This window comes from Hippocampus zosterae, chromosome 8, assembly GCF_025434085.1.
Source record: "Hippocampus zosterae strain Florida chromosome 8, ASM2543408v3, whole genome shotgun sequence".
NCBI lineage: Eukaryota > Metazoa > Chordata > Actinopteri > Syngnathiformes > Syngnathidae > Hippocampus > Hippocampus zosterae.
Window position 1 is genome coordinate 4,366,131 of NC_067458.1, and position 22,375 is coordinate 4,388,505.

The 22,375-nt window shown below is 45.6% G+C and overlaps 2 protein-coding genes across 4 annotated transcripts in view; one reads left to right on the forward strand and one right to left on the reverse strand.

The window, feature by feature from the left end:
* The first annotated feature begins 5,063 nt into the window (after positions 1-5,063).
* LOC127605697 (protein FAM102B-like) overlaps positions 5,064-22,375 on the forward strand; it is a 32,102-nt gene continuing 14,790 nt past the window's right edge. The window contains exons 1-6 of one of the 3 annotated variants that reach the window (XM_052073469.1): positions 5,064-5,335; positions 13,681-13,801; positions 14,449-14,478; positions 17,586-17,702; positions 20,650-20,696; positions 21,457-21,551. In XM_052073469.1, coding sequence (XP_051929429.1) covers positions 5,190-5,335; positions 13,681-13,801; positions 14,449-14,478; positions 17,586-17,702; positions 20,650-20,696; positions 21,457-21,551 — 556 coding nt within the window. In that variant the 5' untranslated portion in view covers positions 5,064-5,189. Of the gene's footprint in view, positions 5,341-13,680; positions 13,802-14,448; positions 14,479-17,585; positions 17,703-20,649; positions 20,697-21,456; positions 21,552-22,375 lie in introns of all 3 variants that reach the window. The other 2 variants (XM_052073468.1, XM_052073470.1) reach the window with 2 other exon arrangements.
* The window catches only part of LOC127605718 (uncharacterized), a 64,794-nt gene continuing 57,158 nt past the window's right edge, over positions 14,740-22,375 (reverse strand). Inside the window, exon 2 of the mRNA XM_052073504.1 lies at positions 14,740-14,973. Within this exon, the coding sequence (XP_051929464.1) occupies positions 14,785-14,973 (189 nt within the window). The 3' untranslated portion in view covers positions 14,740-14,784. The remainder of the gene's footprint in view (positions 14,974-22,375) is intronic.

Below are 22,375 nucleotides of genomic sequence, written 5' to 3' on the forward strand. Positions count from 1 at the left end.
CGCATGTTCTGGACACTCGGGTGAAGAGAGGGGCGGAGCTGTCAACTGATCACCACCTGGTGGTGAGTAGGCTCCGATGGTGGGGGAAGATGCCGGTCCGTCCTGGCAGACCCAAACGTATTGTGAGGGTTTGTTGGGAGCGTCTGGCAGAATCCCCTGTCAGAAGGAGTTTCAACTCCCACCTCCGACAGAGCTTTTCCCATGTTCCGGGGGAGACGGGGGACATTGAGTCCGAGTGGACCATGTTCCGTGCCTCTATTGTTGAGGCGGCCAATCTGAGTTGTGGCCGTAAGGTGGTTGGTGCCTGTCGTGGCGGCAACCCTCGTACTCGCTGGTGGACACCAGCAGTAAGGGATGCCGTCAAGCTGAAGAAGGAGTCTTACGGAGCCTTTATGGCCTGTGGGACCCCAGAGGCAGCTGACGGGTACCGACTGGCCAAGCGGAACGCAGCTTTGGTGGTCGCCGAGGCAAAAACCAGATCATGGGAAGAGTTCGGTGAGGCCATGGAAGCCGACTTCCGGACGGCTTCGAGGAAATTCTGGTCCACCATCCGACGTCTCAGGAGGGGGAAGCAGTGCACCACTAACACTGTGTACAGTGGGGATGGGGCGCTGCTGACTTCGACTCGGGACGTTGTGAACCGGTGGGCAGAGTACTTCGAAGACCTCCTCAACTCCACCAACATGCCTTCCTTGGAGGAAGCAGAGCCTGGGGACTCTGAGGTGGGCTCTCCTATCTCTGTGGTTGAAGTCACCGATGTGGTTAAAAAGCTCCTCGGTGGCAAGGCCCCAGGGGTGGATGAGATCCGCCCAGAGTTCCTCAAGGTTCTGGATGTTGTGGGGCTGTCTTGGTTGACACGCCTCTGCAACATCGCGTGGTCAACGGCGAGAGTGCCTCTGGATTGGCAGACCGGGGTGGTAGTCCCTCTTTTTAAAAAGGGGGACCGGAGGATGTGTTCCAACTACAGAGGGATCACACTCCTCAGCCTCCCTGGTAAGGTCTATTTCCCTTATTGTAAATTTCCCCAGTGTGGGACAAATAAAGGATATCTTAAGGTCTATTCAGGGGTGCTGGAGAAGAGGGTCCGTCAGGAAGTCGAGCCTCAGATTGAGGAGGAGCAGTGTGGTTTTCGTCCCGGCCGTGGAACAGTGGACCACCTCTACACCCTTAGCAGGGTTCTCGAGGGTATGTGGGAATTCGCCCAACCACTCTACATGTGTTTTGTGGACTTGAAGAAGGCGTTTGACCGTGTCCCTCGGGGAGTTCTGTGGGGGGTGCTTCGTGGGTATGGAGTACCGAACCCCCTGATACGGGCTGTTCCGTCACTATACCACCGATGTCAGAGTTTGGTTCGCATTGCCGGCAGTAAGTCGGAATCGTTTCCAGTGAGGGTAGGACTCCGCCAAGGCTGCCCTTTGTCACCGATTCTGTTCATAACCTTCATGGACAGAATCTCTAGGCGCAGCCGAAGCGTTGAGGGGGTCCGTTTTGGTGGCCTCAGTATTGCATCCCTGCTTTTTGCAGATGATGTGGTGCTGTTGGCTCCTTCAAACAGGGCTCTCCAACTCTCACTGGAGCGTTTCGCAGCCGAGTGTGAAGCGGTTGGGATGAAAATCAGCACCTCCAAATCTGAAACTATGGTCCTCAGTCGGAAAAGGATGGAGTGCCCCCTCCGGGTCGGGGGGGAGATCTTGCCCCAAGTGGAGGAGTTTAAGTATCTTGGGGTCTTGTTCACGAGTGAGGGCAGGAGGGAGCGAGAGATCGACAGGCGGATTGGTGCAGCGTCTGCTGTGATGCGGACGTTGTATCGGTCTGTCGTGGTGAAGAAGGAGCTGAGCCAAAGGGCGAAGCTCTCAATTTACCGGTCGATCTACGTTCCAACCCTCATCTATGGTCACGAGCTATGGGGCATGACCGAAAGAACGAGATCCCGGATACAAGCGGCCGAAATGAGTTTTCTCCGCAAGGTGTCCGGGCTCTCCCTTAGAGATAAGGTGAGAAGCTCGGTCATTCGGGAGGGGCTCCGAGTCGAGCCGGTTCTCCTCCACATCGAGAGGAGCCAGATGAGGTGGGTTGGGCATCTGATTCGGATGCCTCCTGAACGCCTCCCTGGTGAGGTGTTCTGGGCATGTCCCACCGGGAGGAGACCCCGAGGAAGACCCAGGACACGCTGGAGAGTTTATGTCACCCAGCTGGCCTGGGAACGCCTCGGGATCCCCGGGGAGAGCTGGAAGAAGTAGCTAGGGAGAGGGAAGTCTGGGCTTCCCTGCTAAAGCTGTTGCCCCCGCGACCCGGCCCCGGATAAGCGGTAGAAGATGGATGGATGGATGGTTATTAGTGTGGCTGGCGTTTACCCGCATGGTTCGTCGCGGCCGCCATTACTGTGCATTGTGCAGCCGTTCTGCTGCGTGTGATGCGTTCAGCGGCATCACATAGATACCAGTGAAAGTGTGTTTTTTTCTTTTTCTTTGTAAATAGTTAATATACGATCACCTATGTTGTATATTTTGATTTGTTGTGCATTTAGCTTCTTGTGGATGATGTTTAGTTCAGCAGAGCTACCAGGGAAGTCACAGGTTATTTTCTAGACTGAAAAGCCCCGTGACTTCACCTATCTTGCCATACTGTGTTGCAGACAATAAAAAAAGGGAAAAGCCACATCCTAGTGTCTGGTATTCTTGAAGCGGCAGCGACGTGGAGCTCGAGACCATCATAGCTTTGACCCCCGTCACAAATATTCATTATTCAAAACATGAGAAAGCATTCAGCAAACATAACTGGAATCGAGCAAAAGGACTCCAAATCCCAGCGGCCAAAGTGAAGTGCCGGCATTATTGACTCCAGCTGTAACGCAAATTACTTGGTTCAAACAAACATTGTAGTGCGACCGATGCGTCCAGTTAAAATGTATTTATACATCTACATGTAATTCACTCTCTTATTAAGTTCTGGAAATTGAATGATTTCCACATATGATCACACTAAATATAGCAATGGCAGATTTGGAGGAAGAGGACTAACCATGTGCTCATGTAGATGACACTTATCCCAATTTTCCATTTTGCTGTTAACACACAGGGAATAAACTGCTGTTACCAGAACCTTGGTCAGTCTCTCTCTCTCTCTCTCTCTCTCTCGCTCTCTTTCTCTCTCTCTCTCTCTCTTTCTCTCTCTCTCTCTCTCTATCTATCTATATACATTACAGTGTATTACATTCGCACAGTACAAGTTGCCATAACTCATCTTTGAAAAACCAACAAACATTCATTCATTTTCCAATCCACTTATTCTCACAAGGGTCACGGGGGGTGCATGAGACTATCCCAGCTGTCTACGGGCAGTAGGCAGGGGACACCCTGAACTGGTTGCCAGCCGATCGCAGGGCACATAAAGACGAACAATACTGCATGCTCAGTGGCTGGATAGCCGCCATATATATATATATATATATATAGAGAGAGAGAGAGAGAGAGAGAAATAAATCATCGTTCCACCCCTCGGGTGGTGTCCGTCCCTCATTCAGCTCGGGTCCTCTACCAGAGGCCAGGAAGCTTGAGGGTTCAAACCAATTCCAAATGAATGAAATGCTGAGCGAAGCAGCAACTGACCTGAAAGCTAAGATCATGGCGAGAATGAAAGCTGGGCAACCTAGAAACCGATTAAAACGGCTATGTGAAGTACCATCTGAAAGTCTCATAGAAATTGTGAATGCAGCACTGGGGAACAGAAGATGAGGCGCTGGAAGAGGGGCCATCATGGGAGGACAAGCCCCTACACGGGATGTACAACCGGACCATAACTGAAGTGGCCGATCTCAAGTAGTCCTATCAGTGGCTCGAGAGGGCTGGCCTGAAGGACAGCACAGAGGCAATCATCCTGGCTGCTCAGGAGCAGGCCCTGAGCACCAGAGCCATTGAGGTCCAGATATACCACACCAGACAAGACCCAAGGTGTAGGTTGTGCAAAGAGGCACCTGAGACGATCCAACACGTAACTGCAGGGTGTAAGATGCTGGCAGGGAAAGCCTACATGGAACGCCATAACCAGGTGGCTGGCATAGTCTACCGAAACATCTGTGCGGAGTATGGACTGGAAACCCCAAGGTCAAAATGGGAAACGCCTCCGAAGGTGGTGGAGAATGACAGAGCGAAGATCCTGTGGGACCTCCAGATCCAGACTGACAAGATGGTAATGGCGAACCAACCAGATATCGTGATCATAGATAAAGGGCAGAGGAAAGCCGTGGTAGTGGATGTAGCGGTCCCAAGTGATGGAAACATCAGAATGAAGGAACACGAGAAACTCGAGAAATACCAAGGGCTCAGAGAGGAGCTGGAGAGAGCCTGGAAGGTAAAGGTGACAGTCGTGCCTGTGGTGGTCGGAGCACTCGGGGCAGTGACCCCCAAACTAGATGAGTGGTTGCAACAGATCAACATCGGACATCTCAGTCCAGAAATGTGCAGTGCTGGGAACAGCAAGGATACTGCGCAGAACCCTCAAGCTTCCTGGCCTCTGGTAGAGGACCCGAGCTGAATGAGGGACGGACACCACCCGAGGGGTGAGATGAGGAGATATATATATATATATATATATATATATATATATATATATATATATATATATATATATATATATATATATATATATATATATATATATATATAGCTATTTTAAAATATTACCTCTGGGGTACATTAAGCAATTTTATCAATCCACTGCTGTTTTTGTATGTGTGTAATGTATTATCTACAGTACAGTGTACTTTAACATTATTTTGATGCTCATTTTAGCTCTAAGCATTGCATTTTGATTAATTCATTGTACAAAATATGAAATCAATCATCTATGAACAAAAGTGACTTTCAGATTTTCCTGTAAGGTATGTGCAGTCTTTCCAGGCATCATATATTTTAAAAGATTCGATGTGCGTTAATTATCAATCAGAAGTAACATTTATATAAATATTGTGTTCAGTTAAAAATATGATCTGACCGCACGACAGATGATCGCACGCGGAGCCCATTTGAGTATTTTATTTTGAAGGTCAATGGGAAGCGCTTGGTGTGCAACGTTTAGCCCACTGTCTCAGCAGCTTCCCCATCCTCCTCGAATACATGTACGTTGGTTGGCTCCCCACAATGGACGGCAGGCGACGTTAAACAACCGTCTCAACACTGTCGAGCCCGTGTATGGATTTAATGATGATGAAAAAGAAGAAATTCAAATTTAAAGTGGATTTTGAGCTGGACGAGCTCTCGTCTGTTCCATTTGTCAATGGAGTCATCTTCTGTAAAGTGAGACTCCTGGACGGCGGATTCTCCGAGGAGTCTTCGAGGTGAGGTATTTGGCGTAATTCTGCTTTACAGCGCTAAATAGACCTGCGATTATTTACACCACCTCGACTTGTCCCAATTAGCTCAAAGGCTTACGATACCAACTCGTCTGGTAGTCTAAACGAAGCGGTTTCCTGCCGAAATGCACCTTAAACCGTGAGGCTTAAGTAAGTAACCATCACGAAGATGTTGGTAAAGGTTATATAAGTGCGATGTAAAATGTTGACAGGTCAACCCTCTCCTGTCTGCCAAACTGCAGCAAAACTAACCAGAGCAAATTTAATATGACAATAATTATTTTTTTAGGGGTTTATTGTTGCATACAGGAAATAGTAGTTCATTTTGTACACCAAATGTCAAAAGTAACGTAACAACCTCATGGTTTAATTCAGAGGTGGGCAATTAATTTTGCAAGGGGGTCACATAAAAAACTGGAACACTTACCACGGGTAACGCCAACATGCGAACCTCAACTTTGTCGATATTATATTTGATATTTAGTAAAATCATAATCTTGTTTAAATATATTACTACTGTGTAGAAATGGCATGCATTTTAAAATTAGGAAATATGTATTTTAAAGAAAATTGTCAGGGGCCATAAAATTATTTTTTGACACTAACAATTATTTCATTAATTTTGTGCGCCAACTACTAACTCAAATTACCCGTTCCAACTCAGGACTCCCAAATATATTGCTAAGTGGGAACTATAATATTATTACTCAACTGGTTGCCAGCCAAACGCAGGGCACACATCGACGAACAACTATCCGCGCTCCCAATCCCCCCTAGGGACAAATTAGAGCGTCCATTCAACATGCCATGCATGTTTTTGGAAATCCACACGGGAAGGTCAGAGTCAGAATCGAACCCCGCACCTGTGTACTGTGAGGTGGACGTGCTAACCGGTCGACCACCGTGCCGGCAGCCAGTACATACATCCATCCATCCATCCATTTTCCGAACCGCTTGATCGTGGGGGGTGCTGGTGCCTATCCCAGGTGTCTTCGGGCAGTAGGCGGGGGACACCCTGAATCGCTTTCACCCTGATTGCCAGCCAATCGCAGGGCACACAGAAACAAACAACCATCCACGCCCACACTCACACCTAGGGACAATGTAGAGCAGGGGTGCCCAAACTTTTTGGACCGAAGATCTACTTTTCGATCAACTAACCTCCCGGGATCTACCCTTACCGGCACGTGCGCACACGTGCACACACACGCACACATGAACGCCATGATGAGAAACAGCCTGAAACTGAGGCATGCGATGCACTTTTGCAGCCTGTTAACTATCGTAGCTCACACGTACAGTTTTAAAGTGCTTCCCTGGGCCCTCCGAGATTCCTATTCTTTGCCCGTGCCCTCGGTGAATTGTACACGAAGCAAACTCTAAATGAGAATAATGACGATAAAAGACAGAGCGCAACACCTCTGATTAGAAGCTGCAATTGCAGACTGCTGAGCGCAAACAACTTCCGGTGCCGTACTCACGCGCCACCATCAATTCAAGATTTTCCTGCTTTATTTTATTTTTTAATTTTGTTCTTTTTGTGTGTGAAAATGAGACTTATAGGATGATTAGGGTGCAGCGTACATGAACACAAAAAATATATATTACTAACATGTACAAAGACACACAAATGGTTGGGTTTTTTTTTTCTCCTCGACACTCCTCGGATCTACTTGGGTGGGACCTGTCTTAGATCTACCGGTAGATCAGGATCTAACTAATGGGCACCCCTGATGTAAAGTGTCCATTCAGCCTGCCACACATGTTTTTGGAATGTGGGAGGAAACCGGAGTACCTGGAGAAAACCCACGCAGGCCCGGGGAGAACATGCAAACTCCACGCAGGGAGGCCGGAGCTGGAATTGAACCTCTGCACTGTGAAGTCGACGTGCTAACCACTGGACTACCGGGCCGCCCCAGTACATACATTAAATGGAAATTTGTGTACAGTATTATATTAAAAAAATGCAATTCAGAATGCTTCACAATTACATTACACATCCAAATAATCTAAATACTGTATAGGCAAAACGTTGCGCAGTCGGCAGCACTTCAGGCACAAGTCATAGCTTTTTCTCATGACCTGGCTTGTACTCGCGTCCACCCGTGTGCACATAAAATAATAATTAAAAAAAAGATAAACTTAAAAAAAATCCCACCAAATATTTTATGTTTTACAATGACATCATGGTCACTGGGGGGGGGGGGGGGGGGCGATCAGACACTGGGGGCAGGGCGGATGTGGCCGGGCCATACTTAGCCAAGAGTCTGTTTTAATTGTTAATACTGTACCATTATTATTTATTGAATGCTAACAATCATTAAATAAAACGATTCAACAACAAAACAAATACTTACATTTTTTACGGTGTGTCTCATACCATTGCCATTTACAGATACTGTGTATCAGGTTGTCATGGCACCAATAGAAGAGAGTGGAATTTATTAGGCATCAAATCAGATTGCACTGCCATAATTTCTTGCACGGTGTCTGGACAGCATGATGCAGAAGAATCTAACCCTTGTCCGACAACTGGGGCGTTGCCAGTGATCAATAGCGACTGTGGGTTCAATTATCTTCCAAGTGCAGTTTGTGTTTTATATAGTATTTGTACAAGATTTAAAGGGGAGCTGTTGGGGGCCTGGGAGCTGTTGTAGTTGGCCACTCTTACTCTCCTCTCTGGCACACCGTTACCCGTAATTAGAGAAAGACATTGATCTCAAGAGCCAGGCTGACAGCATCTCGTGGGTTTTGCTTTTGCTAAATTTGTATACTGGCAGAAATGACTCGGACGATTTGGGGATTTTGATGACTCATTTGATGTCAGCCTGCTCTACAACAATATTGCACTCAGTTGAGGGGATTCTTTGCTCTTCTGACAACTTAAGGGTTTGGTGCTGAGAAGGCTAAAAAGTTCAACCTTGGTTTCATCGACGAGAGTGCATTTGGGACCTTTGGTATATTGACAGTATCCCCCCCACCCCCATCTCCTCCCCACACACACTTACAATGGGCAAGTATTGCCAGGTCAAGACGTGCGTTGCCCATTCATTCTAGGATTTCAACATGGTTCTTCTTCTACAGACTCAAATTTGGGCAATAAAATTGTTCAAACAAATCAGTAGTTGTCTCAGTACAGCACTTAAGATGATATTTTGCAAAGGAGGTCACGTGTAGAAGTTAACAGATGCCGTGTTTGACGAACGCCCTCATGCTGAGAGCCACAGCTAACAGAACTTCAGTGAAGTGATAATCGGGTGAATGAAACAACAAAATAGTAAATTAGTATCACGTAAATTCAAGTCATAGGTTTGATATTAAGAGTGGTTAAAAATAACACCCTGAGAAATTCATCGTAATGTTCATTAAAAGTGTTAACGCATTGTTCAAGCTTTTTCTTCCAAGGGCCACATAAAGAGGAAAGGGCCATTCACTTAACACACTGGACTAGTTCATCACATATCCTCAGTAGGGCCTCGTGCATGCTGGAATCTATCCCCGCTGTCTTTGGGCGCGAAGCAGAGTACACTCTGAACTGGTCGCCAGCCAATTGCAGACCACTGTAGGTAGAGGTATGCAAAGCTATAATGTTTACTTTGATATATGGTGTGTAGTTTAAAACAGCTAGATAATACAATACAATACATGCTGATTTATATAGCGCTTTCACAACAGCGGCAGCTGTAACAAAGCGCTTAACAAAACAGTTAACATAAAGTAATAATAAACACAATGCATAACATAAAACACGGACAGTCGTGCAGTCCTAACCACTTTTCCGTCACACGCTTTGTTGTTTGAAGCAGTTTGAGATGAAAGAGGAGAGAATCAAAGTGTCCTTTAACCAGTGGATCAGAGACGTCATGCTCAAAATGTGCACACGTCGGCTACAAGCTAAGTTTCAAAGTCAACAAGAAGCTGTAGCATCCATTGACGAAAAAAGAGATTGGTTCACTTCTCCTGTCCCATGGAAATCAATTTAAATTCCAAGCGGCGACTCTCGGTTCCAAATAGCATCGGTGCTCTGCGCCAACGCTCCTCTCTCCTCATCCTCAACTTCAGCAGCCATCCATCCAGCCGCACCAACGCCGACTGTCCAACAGCGCCGACATATCCACTGAACAAAACAGGGTTGTGAAAAATGTTGCCCATTACAGGCGCAAAAACACAAGCGCCCCAGGTCTGTCCAGCAACGACAGTCAATGTCGCCGACATTCCTCCCAATCAAAATCTGTGCTGGTACAGGCGTGCTGCCGAGAATAATGAAGCAAGCATCATGGACTTTTCAGGATTTTGTGGTGGGCAGTGGCACTACCAAATGTTGCAGGATTGATTAAAAACAAGGATGTGAGAGATGAGAACAAACTTCATCATCATACAACCTCAGTAATTATTTGTATGAAAAACCTGGTTCGGCCATAAATTTGAAACTGACAACTAAAAATCAGAAAGTACATCAGGAGCTGAGGCTTATTTTGGCGGCATATTTTACTGGGCTAGGGACTACTTATGCATACGCTATGTTACCGACTTTTTCATCACTTTGCAGTCTGATGCGCTGGGTCATCAAACCCGGTTTCTTTACACATATGTTTTAAGGGTGTGGAAAATAATCGATATTAATCGATACATCGATGCGCACGTGCGCGATCCGAGTGCATCGTCTCATTCACTGGGTACGACGCGATTGACGGGTGAAATCGCGATTCATCACGATGCATTGATGGTATCGGTAAAATCCGATTCAAGCGCCGTTTTAGTCATGTTAAACGTCATATATTTGCCCTTTCCTAGGCGCAATGAATGCACCATCATTGCTTTGCGTTTTGTGTTGAATACGGACGGTAGCCGTGCGTCACATACAGTCCAGTACACAACTAGCGAAACATTATGGAAGTTAGCGCAAGCAGCAGCAAGGAAACTACTATATTTAATGCAGCCGCAACATTCAAATCTTATGTTTGGATATACTACGGCATCGAAAAGAAAGACGGAACGCTTGATATAACCTCCGTAATTTGCAAGGAATGTCGCACTAAGAAGCCATACAACGGCAGCACCACATATATGCAGACCCACTTAAAACGATGGCACCAGATCACCGACAAGTTTCCCTCCCGCTCCCCCGCTTCCCCGCCCAGTTCCTCGTCGGACACCGGAGAAACTCTTGGTAAACCAGGTCAGGATCAGAAAAAAATTGCCTCTTATTTTGGGAGTCCCCTTGCAACTCACTGTGACCGCGCAATGGCTATAACTAAGGCCACTGCTTATTTCATATGCAAAGACCTCCAGCCTTAGCGTGGTGGACAACGAGGGTTTCAGACAGCTCGTGCACGTTTTGGAACCCAGGTATAAAATACCAGACAGGTCTGTGTTCACTTACAAACATATTCCCGATGTGTACAACAAAGTGAGAAGTGAGATTACTGTGTCGCTGAACAGTGCGCAAAGAGTTGCACTTACAGTGGATGGGTGGACATCTTGCGCTATAGATTCATATATATATATATATATATATATATATTTCATATAAGACACTCAGTGAGAATAGTCTGTTTGTGTTTACACTATAGCAACAGCTGTCAGTCTCAGGTGCCAAATTGTTTACATTTTCTCTGCACAAAACCCAATTGTGAAAGGGCTTAAATAAGTTGTTTTACAAGTTCTACTGTTTATAAGGAATAAAGTGGTATCCTTTTTGTAATACCATACTGAATTCCATCTTTTTAAAAGCTTTTTTTCTTTGCTCATTTGCATCATGTTTAATTCCACAATATTGCAACAAATTGCATTGTATCATATCAGATCGCATTGATTTGAACTTAATGTGTATCGCATCGTATCGCATCGTGACGACGGTGAAACGTATCGCATCGTATCGCCAGAAAATTCCATGTATCGTTTAAGTATCGCATCGCTGGCAGTGGGATCGAGATGTGTATCGAATCGTCCTCAGTGCTGAGATTCACATCCGTAATATGTTTGTTTATCAAATTGTTGGTTTATGAGCTTTTTGTTTCTTCTGGTATGGTTTGTTTTTGAGAAACTGCTTTTTATCTCTGCCCTAAAACAGTGTTGATACTTCTGATCTTTGAAATATGTGCACATGAACTTCCTATCCGATTTGTAGAATTAGCATTTTCTTTGAATTAACAAAACTGCAAATGGAAAGAGAAAAAGAGAAGCAAACTACTCAATATATTTGGGTACAGATATGTCTTGGCCAACCTCAAAACCGAGCTTACGCACACTGAACATTGGATTCCAGCGTGCCAAGAAGTGTTGTGAGCTGCAGCATGTACATGTTAACAAGCCTGAATTCCCCAAGCACACAGTGCCCAGCTGGCTGGGAGTTCTCTATGTGACTTTGTCACATTTATCATCCTCGGGATAAACACTCGTACATCTGCTGCTTTTTATTTCATGTAAAAGCAGCCTTCTTCCAATTTCCAACGTGAGCCTTTATGTTTGCTTTTAATAAGTGTTACATGTAAACCTATGCCACATTTCTCCCATTTACTCTGAATGGTCAACACTATGCAGTTATTCGAAAATGAATGGATCCGAATACTGTAAACTGACAGAAGGGGATTCAGTGTGGTGCGTGGGCAAGGTTGCATGTGAGAGAAGCCATGCCGGGTATCATCTTGCTGCCCACACATGCAGACCGTTTTCTTTCACTGCAGGTTTTCTTTCTCATCTATTGACAGAGAGTTGGCTACACATTGTTCCCTGTTTAACCCCCAGTCATTGGTTGAAAAAGCAATTCTTGCAGTCCTCTTCAATCGACTCTATGGTTAATCAAGGCATGAATATCAAATGGTAAATAATTAGCTTATCTCAGAATAAGTATTGTCTTTATTTACCAGGTATGTAAAAAACACACAATGAATTTGTCTCCTGTAGTTTGAGCCACACTAGAGGTTCAGCAACAAGCAGTTCAAAGAAAAAGAACATTTATGAGTCAGCACATACACCAAGTACAGCCTTTTAGGAATGTAAATACAGCGTAGTACTGAACAACTAGTGCCGTTCAAATGATGCGTAGAGACATCAAGAAAAATAAAGCGACCAGTAAATATGATTACAAGGATGATTATGCAAATGATGCAGAGTGAATCTCTTTTAGTGATAAATACAAAAGCTGCATGTTACCATAATCTGGTCATTTTAGACTGTGACTTGAGACATGTGTGATGACATAATAGCGAGATTCAAATTATATGAAGTTCCACCTTAGCATTTCAGATGTCATGAATTCAGGGAAGCAGACGCTCATGTCAATGCAACAGATGAAAATCTTTTTCTTTTAACGCAGTGGATACTTTTGGTAATTGGTGTTTTCATTAATACAGACATCCATCCATTTTCCTGTCTTTCATCCTGTTCGGGTCTTAATGGAAGCTGGACTCTGTTCTAGTTTAGTTGGGGCAGGAATTGGGGAACACCCTGAACTGATCATTCGTCAAACATTCATACTCACATTCACATGTGTGGGAAATTTCAACTCCTGAGTGAATCTGAAATGCACATTTTTGGAATGTAGGAGAACTTCCAGGTCCTGGGAAGGTATTCACAAGGCAAACATGCAATCTTAACACTAAACGACCCAAGCAGAGATTCAGTCTCGCAAGATTTTTCTACACATATTAGCATTGCCCCTCTCAAGCTTAGCGATGAGATCCTGCCCCAATTGGAGGAATTCAACCATATTGTTGATGAGTGAAGGAAGAATGGAGCGGGAGTTCGTCAGGTGGATCGGTGACATGCCTGAATTTACTGGTCGATCCACCCTTCACCGGCCGAAATTAGTTTCCTCCCTAAGAAATGGGATGAGAAGATCTGTCATCCGGGAGGGACTTGGAGTCGAGCCACTGCATTTTCCACATCAAGAGGACCCAGATGAAGTGGCTTGGCCACCTGGTTAGGGTGCCTCCTGGATGCTTTCGATGAGGTGTTGCGGGCATCACACCTGGGAAGAAATGGACAAAGTGACCAGAAATAGTGAAGCCTTGGCTTCCCCGGATAAGCTAAAAAATGGATGGATGGATCCTAAACATTTCAAGAAAAAGCAATTTCCATACTCTCTCATTTAACTATGCTATTGAATATTAATTACAAACATACATCGTTTAGCATGCCTGCTTCACAGTTCTGCGGTTCAGGGTTCTACTGTCGCCTCTGGCCTTCCTGTATTTTTATGTTCTACCTATGTACGGTATATAAAATCGAAGAATAGTATAGGGAATAGTCAGAGAGGAATAATACGCATTTAACTTCTACTCTGAATTTGACTCAATAATTTACATCTTTGTGGTTTTCTCTCACAGGGAGGCAGTCCAGGCCAATAGTGTGCGATGGAGGAAGAGGTTCTCTTTCCCCTGTAAAATGAGTGCCAACGTTGGGACTGGTGTACTGGACCCCTGTGTGTGTCGTGTATCAGTCAGAAAGGTATATTATGAATGGAGGCATAGCTGCTCTCTCATTTTTAAAAGGTGTTTGTGATCACTTTATATATCTCATTTATGGAACACCACATATGGACTCGTACAGTAGACTTTGGCAAATCACTTCAACATCGCTGTTTTTGTCATTCTTCAATACAGATTTTGATCAAGAATCGTTTTTGTCAAACGCCCATCCCTAGTTAGTTGCACAATTTACTTCATTGTTATGTAGCTGACTGATGAATTGGACTGCTAACAGCAATGGAGACTTCAGATGGAGTTTTTGTTGTTGTTTTAACTAATACACATTGCAATGTAGGCATTAGTCATTGTGATATTTTTATTACTTTTCATTGCGTCATTGGTTCATTGCATCACTCCCATGTTTATCAACAGAGTAGCTTGAAGCCGAGTCTGTGGAAAACAAGTCAGCACGATTGTTTGGGAAAATGTGGCTCTTGAGTGGAACTAATGTGTAACTCACTCAAAAACATGAAATGACACACAATTTCTCTCAGTGTACTTGTACTTTGCAAGGCCCGTGATAATGAAAATGTATAGCTCTACATAAAAATTATTTTCTGAGACAGCAGCTGTATGTATGTGGACACAACATGAACATATTTGAAATATATGTTTCTGTTTGTGTAGGAGCTGAAGGGCGGGAAAGCATATGCAAAGGTAAAACCAATACTTATTTCGCTTTATGTATATTATTCCCTATTTTTGTGAGAGAATGTATCAGCATGGCACTTATTGAACCTTTAGATCTAACTGTCTGGTTTGGGTGATCGGCATGCAAATATGGTTCTTAAGAAAAACAAAGCACAAAGCAATATGATAATCGGTGTGCTTGATTAGTTCCAGACACATTCCTATGTCCATTTTAAAGAGGGTGTGCCCAATTGTGCATTCACTTCATTTTAGTTCAGTGGTTTCTTATTTATATCCATCCATCCATCCATCCATCCATCCATCTTCTACCGCTTATCCGGGGCCGGGTCGCGGGGGCAACAGCTTTAGCAGGGAAGCCCAGACTTCCCTCTCCCTAGCTACTTCTTCCAGCTCTCCCCGGGGGATCCCGAGGCGTTCCCAGGCCAGCTGGGTGACATAGTCTCTCCAGCGTGTCCTGGGTCTTCCTCGGGGTCTCCTCCCGGTGGGACATGCCCGGAACACCTCACCAGGGAGGCGTTCAGGAGGCATCCGAATCAGATGCCCAAGCCACCTCATCTGGCTCCTCTCGATGTGGAGGAGAAACGGCTCGACTCGGAGCCCCTCCCGGATGACCGAGCTTCTCACCTTATCTCTAAGGGAGAGCCCGGACACCCTGCGGAGAAAACTCATTTCGGCCGCTTGTATCCGGGATCTCGTTCTTTCGGTCACGACCCATAGCTCGTGACCATAGATGAGGGTTGGAACGTAGATCGACCGGTAAATTGAGAGCTTCGCCCTTTGGCTCAGCTCCTTCTTCACCACGACAGACCGATACAACGTCCGCATCACAGCAGACGCTGCACCGATCCGCCTGTCGATCTCTCGCTCCCTCCTGCCCTCACTCGTGAACAAGACCCCAAGATACTTAAACTCCTCCACTTGGGGCAAGATCTCCCCCCCGACCTGGAGGGGGCGCTCCACCCTTTTCCGACTGAGGACCATGGTTTCAGATTTGGAGGTGCTGATTTTCATCCCAACCGCTTCACACTCGGCTGCGAAACGCTCCAGTGAGAGTTGGAGAGCCCTGTTTGAAGGAGCCAACAGCACCACATCATCTGCAAAAAGCAGGGATGCAATACTGAGGCCACCAAAACGGACCCCCTCAACGCTTCGGCTGCGCCTAGAGATTCTGTCCATGAAGGTTATGAACAGAATCGGTGACAAAGGGCAGCCTTGGCGGAGTCCTGCCCTCACTGGAAACGATTCCGACTTACTGCCGGCAATGCGGACCAAACTCTGACATCGGTGGTATAGTGACCGAACAGCCCGTATCAGGGGGTTCGGTACTCCATACCCACGAAGCACCCCCCACAGAACTCCCCGAGGGACACGGTCAAACGCCTTCTCCAAGTCCACAAAACACATGTAGACTGGTTGGGCGAATTCCCACATACCCTCGAGAACCCTGCTAAGGGTGTAGAGCTGGTCCACTGTTCCACGGCCGGGACGAAAACCACACTGCTCCTCCTCAATCTGAGGCTCGACTTCCTGACGGACCCTCCTCTCCAGCACCCCTGAATAGACCTTACCAGGGAGGCTGAGGAGTGTGATCCCTCTGTAGTTGGAACACACCCTCCGGTCCCCCTTTTTAAAAAGAGGGACTACCACCCCGGTCTGCCAATCCAGAGGCACTCTCCCCGTTGACCACGCGATGTTGCAGAGGCGTGTCAACCAGGACAGCCCCACAACATCCAGAACCTTGAGGAACTCTGGGCGGATCTCATCCACCCCTGGGGCCTTGCCACCGAGGAGCTTTTTAACCACATCGGTGACTTCAACCACAGAGATAGGAGAGCCCACCTCAGAGTCCCCAGGCTCTGCTTCCTCCAAGGAAGGCATGTTGGTGGAGTTGAGGAGGTCTTCGAAGTACTCTGCCCACCGGTTCACAACGTCCCGAGTCGAAGTCAGCAGCGCCCCATCCCCACTGTACACAGTGTTCGTGGTGCACTGCTTCCCCCTCCTGAGACGTCGGATGGTGGACCAGAATTTCCTCGAAGCCGTCCGGAAGTCGGCTTCCATGGCCTCACCGAACTCTTCCCATGCTCGGGTTTTTGCCTCGGCGACCACCGAAGCTGCGTTCCGCTTGGCCAGTCGGTACCCGTCAGCTGCCTCTGGGGTCCCACAGGCCATAAGGGCTCGATAGGACTCCTTCTTCAGCTTGACGGCATCCCTTACTGCTGGTGTCCACCAGCGAGTACGAGGGTTGCCGCCACGACAGGCACCAACCACCTTACGGCCACAACTCAGATTGGCCGCCTCAACAATAGAGGCACGGAACATGGTCCACTCGGACTCAATGTCCCCCGTCTCCCCCGGAACATGGGAAAAGCTCTGTCGGAGGTGGGAGTTGAAACTCCTTCTGACAGGGGATTCCGCCAGACGCTCCCAACAAACCCTCACAATACGTTTGGGTCTGCCAGGACGGACCGGCATCTTCCCCCACCATCGGAGCCTACTCACCACCAGGTGGTGATCAGTTGACAGCTCCGCCCCTCTCTTAACCCGAGTGTCCAGAACATGCGGCCGCAAATCCGATGACACGACCACAAGGTCGATCATCGAACTACGGCCTAGGGTGTCCTGGTGCCAAGTGCACACGTGGACACCCTTATGTTTGAACAAGGTGTTCGTTATGGACAGTCCGTGACGAGCACAGAAGTCCAATAACAAAACACCACTCGAGTTCTGATCGGGGGGGCCGTTCTTATTTATATTGCCCCCCAAAATATATGTGGTGAATTTTACATGTACATTTGCAAACTGAATTTTTAATAATTGAGCTTTGTCCAAAAAAAAGAAACACACACTGTAATTTGGGATTTGTCAGCATTTTAGCATTAAAAAAAAAATGTGCCAAGTACCCAAACCATTACAACGCGAACACAAATAACACAAATCATACAAGTGGTATGGCATATACAATACAATACAATACATGCTTGATTCATATGGTCAGTAAAAGCATATCGACTTATTTAACATGGTGAACGTTCTTGGTCTTCAGCTCTTTTCTGACCTTCTCTATTTCATAGCAATGTTATCACAAAAATAAACCTGTCATGGTTTTTCTACAGCTTGGCTTTGCAGATCTGAATTTATCAGAGTTTGCCGGCTCAGGAAGCACAACCCGGAGATGTCTGCTTGAGGGTTACGATACCAAAAATACTCGGCAGGATAACTCCATTCTTAAGGTAACGTTGGTACGCTACGGCTGTCTTGTTGGACTTCAACAGGACAATGGATCATTGATTATGTATACATGCTGTCAATTTTCTGGTTACGGTTAAAATGCTGGTTTCTAAAACATTCAGAATCACCCGTTTACCTGGGTAAGCAAGCACTCAGAACTACTCTCATATACTGTACATGGTAATTGTGATCAATTGGAACATTCATTCATTCATTCATTCATCTTCCTGACCGCTTGATCCTCACTAGGGTCGCGGGGGGTGCTGGAGCCTATCCCAGCTGTCTCCGGGCAGTAGGCGGGGGACACCCTGAATCGGTTGCCAACCAATCGCAGGGCACACAGAGACGAACAACCATCCACGCTCACACTCACACCTAGGGACAATTCAGAGTGTTCAATCAGCCTGCCGTGCATATTTTTGGAATGTGGGAGGAAACCGGAGTACCCGGAGAAAACCCACGCAGGCCCGGGGAGAACATGCAAACTCCACACAGGGAGGCCGGAGCTGGAATCGAACCTGGTACCTCTGCACTGTGAAGCCGACGTGCTAACCACTGGACTACCGGGCCGTCAATTGGAACATCACAATCTAAAACCTGATTCACTGCCAACGTTTGACGCAAAGCAATGTCATTTTCGCTTCTTACTTTCTGCTGTTAATAAAATACATTATATTCATCTTTCCCCAATACCACGACAGTAATAAAGTCCTTGCTTTCCTCCTCACTCCAAAAGTGTGCCGCATCAGAGTTTCACCTTGTTTGTTTATTTCTGCTTGTATATTTCCAATGGGTTGCATGCCCGCACATACAAGTACTTCCTGTACTCAAAAGACCATGATTTTTTTGCGGATAGAACATGCACTGAATACAACCCAATGTTCCTTTCAATTGAGGTATTCCGAAAAGTGTTTATATGACCCAATTAGAGCGAGACAACATGACGATATAGATTGCGAAAATGATAGATACGGTTCTTCCATGTCACTTTTCTCATATCGAGTCTGTCGTCATTTGACGCCTGCATTATCACCTACAGAAAATTGTGAGAAATAAAATCGACAGAGGTAGCATGACTTGAGTGGCAAAAACGTTCACTCACCATTCATATGCCACCAGGTGGCAAACTGAACAATAACACAGAGAAGTGACTCATAATACATGGGCTTTGTCCCAATGTCCACCCTTATCCTCTAACCCCACATTGACTATGCTGTATACTGTAGTCCCGCACGATATAGTAGCCTACATAGTTCCCTCAGTATGTTTGGCGATTCAGACTGCCAGCTGACTATGTGCTCCTCAGCGGATATCATGTGACAACTGTACCTGTCATGACGCACCGGCACTGTCTCATACAATTTATTGTGAATTTTTAAAAAATATATATTTTAAACTCAATTTTATTTCCTTTGTAGTACATATTGCTATCCATCCATTTTCTGATCTGCTTCGTCCTCACAAGGGTCGCGGGGCGTGCTAGAGCCTACCCCAGCTCTCTTTGGGCAGTAGGCAGGGGACACCCTGAACCGTTTGCCAGCCAATCAATCGCAGGGCTCACAGAGACGAACAACCACTCGCGCTCACACTCACACCTAGGGACAATTTAGAGATTTCAATCAGCCTGCAATGCCTGGCTTTGGAATGTGGGTGGAAACCAGAGTACCCGGAGAAAACCTGCACAGGCCACACAGAAAGCCGAGTTGGAATCGAACCGGGTACCTCTGCACTGTGAGGTTGACGCGCTAACCAGTCATCCACCGGCCCTACATATTTCTAATTAAATCAAATGAATTTATTATTCCCATGGTGTAAAAATTACTGTGTAGCTTTCATGTTCAAGCCACATATGAGCAAACCATCACTTGCATCGTTTTGTTTTCCTGCTCGCAATACGTTGTGGTCTATAGTAACATGTTGAGTGACCTCAAGCGCATTGTGGGTAATTTTGAGTGCACTATTTGTTTTCTATGGGGATTTGGACACATTCAAAATATGGACAATCGGACAGCTCTAGTCATCACACAATAAACGTATGGTGCAAAATTAAATCTGACAATGAAAATTACAAATGAGTTGGGTGAAGGAAAATTACAAATTGTACGACTTAAAGTTTCAAACTGTCGCCATATCGCGAGTGCACGTTTTAGTGCTCCGACCGGGACTTGGCAGTGACGGAGGGGAATACTGTAGTGGCAAGGCGCTCCAACTCTTGTCACTCAACTCAGTCTGTCGGACTGCATGGACTGCACGCACAAGACAGAAGCCCGTCTGTGACATGCGTGATGTTAAATTGTTCCTGTAAAAATCAAATGAAAAAATATAGTGGTGTGTATTTAGATTGCAGCACTACTGGATGCATTTCTCATTTTATAAAGGTCTGTTTAACATCACTTCAAGATAAAGTGAGCAAAGGAAATTAGTCAAAGTCATTCATCTTCCAAGCCGCTTGATCCTCACTAGGGTCGCGGGGGGTGCTGGAGCCTATCCCAGCTGTCTTCGGGCAGTAGGCGGGGGACACCCTGAATCGGTTGCCAGCCAATCGCAGACTAGTCAAAGTGTGTTGAATAATTTATTTATCGAACAACTGAAGATATATCGCGGTATATCATTATCGTGATACAAAATGACCTGCAGTTTACATGGCCTTGCACAACCAGAATATTTAATGTTCGGGTATTGAAACTGTTATTGATTGCATGTCATCTAAACATTCTCATTTTGTTTTGAAAATGTCACTCTGTCTACATATTTATTTCATGTGTCACCAAGACCTACTTTCGGAGCAAATTATTTGATGGATAATTTCCCAATAATATATTTGTAGTTATCATGCGAATATCATGTGTCAAATGACTCAATTTCAGCTTGCTTGCGCTGATGCTGCTCTGTTAGCGTAAATCCAAGGCAAGTCACTCCTGATAAATGTAATATTTTTGGGGTTTACAGGTTATCATCAGTACTCATCTTATGTCAGGAGATCCCTGTTTTAAAACGTAAGTACATGTCAAGTTCTATTATAAGTTCTATTATGTACTCAACTCCGCTTATACCGTCAAATTATTGTGTTGCCAACTCTAACACTTCACATAAAATACAATTTTATTCGAACCTGAGGCAAAAAAAGAACAAATTCCAGTCACTATAGAGCTGTAGGAACAGGTCTGTTGAACAAAGAGATGGCAGCGTTTTGTGACATTAACCTTGGCAACGTTCAAACCTATGAAGGGGAGAGGAGAGTGTTAATGTCTCTATTCACAGAGAACCTTTAGCTAAGCTAATACAAATTGCTTTTTTGAAACCAAAAGCAACTTAGGACTATGAATGCCCTTGGCCCCTTTAGAGCTTTTAGATAATTTAGGGTCCCTCGTCTACTTTTAATAGTAATTAGTACTAAAATAGCCAGTAATTTGATATCAAGCCTTTCTATCTGTCCTTAACATAAATGCAGTTATAATTTAGTCTCATCATGATGTTCTTGAACGGCCTAGTTTCTCTCTTTAAATGAGGTTAAAAATTTAGCAACACAGACAAACAAATGTGGTTCAACACGAGGGAAAGTTTTGACCTCGAAGAAAATGAGTAGCCTGTGTGTTTTTGCCAGCAAATGTATTTGTTGGGATGCTTATCTATCTTATCTTACATACAGTAGATTCACTTTTAGCCTAGGTCTTTTTCTGTAATTGTTGTTTATTTCAAATTAATGTCTTTATAAAAATACACATGCTGAGAAGTTAAAAGCTCTGTAATCATCAGGCCACCTTCTACAGCGACAGTGATTGGGATTCAAGGTGATGGAGACAGCCTGCTGGAGGAGAGAAGGGGAGGTGACTCGCAAAAAGCCCTTTCTGGTGAGCCAAATGACTCACCCATTGCTCTGTTTAGTTATCCTACTCACTTTTCAAGTTCCTCTATTTACATGCACCTTCAACAGCAACATTTTAGCCCTCCTACGGAACGTTGTCTTGATTTGTAGCAATTTACAGTGTCCTTATTACGCTTAAATCTAGTATGTCATTTGTATTTGTCAAAGCTTTAGAGGCTTTTTAAGCATTTCAGTCGTCAGCAATCCTCTTCCGGAGCCTTCACTTTATCGTGGTGGAGGGGTTTATGATCCAAGGAAATAAGTTGTCGCCAAGAAGTACAGCACTGATCGGATTTTGTGCGTAACTTGAAAACTTCATAAAAACGGTCGTTCGCAAGTCGAGGTTCCACTGTACATTAAAACACATTATTATTGGAGAGTCATGATTATCTTGTGTAATTGAATTGATTGTAATTCCGATAGGTTAGTCTGTCGTGGAAAAGAAGGAGCCGGGCCAAAAGGCAAAGTTCTCGATTGCCGGTTGATCTACCCTCACCAACTGCATAAGGACCCAAAGAACAAGGTCGCGAATACAAGTGGCCGAAATCGGTTTCCTCCACTTGGTGTCTGGGCTCTCCCTGAGATAAAGTGCAAGAGGCTCGGTCATTCAGGAGGGGCTCAAAATAGAGCCACTGCTCTTCTGCATTGAGAGGACCCAAATGAGGTGACTCGGGCATCTGGGAAAGATGCCTCCTGTTGGCCTCCCTGGTAAGGTGTTTCGGGCATGTCCCACAGACAGGAGGCCCCAGGGACAAACCAGGACATGCTGGAGAGACTGTCTCCCTTGTTGGTTAGAACGCTTTTGCATCC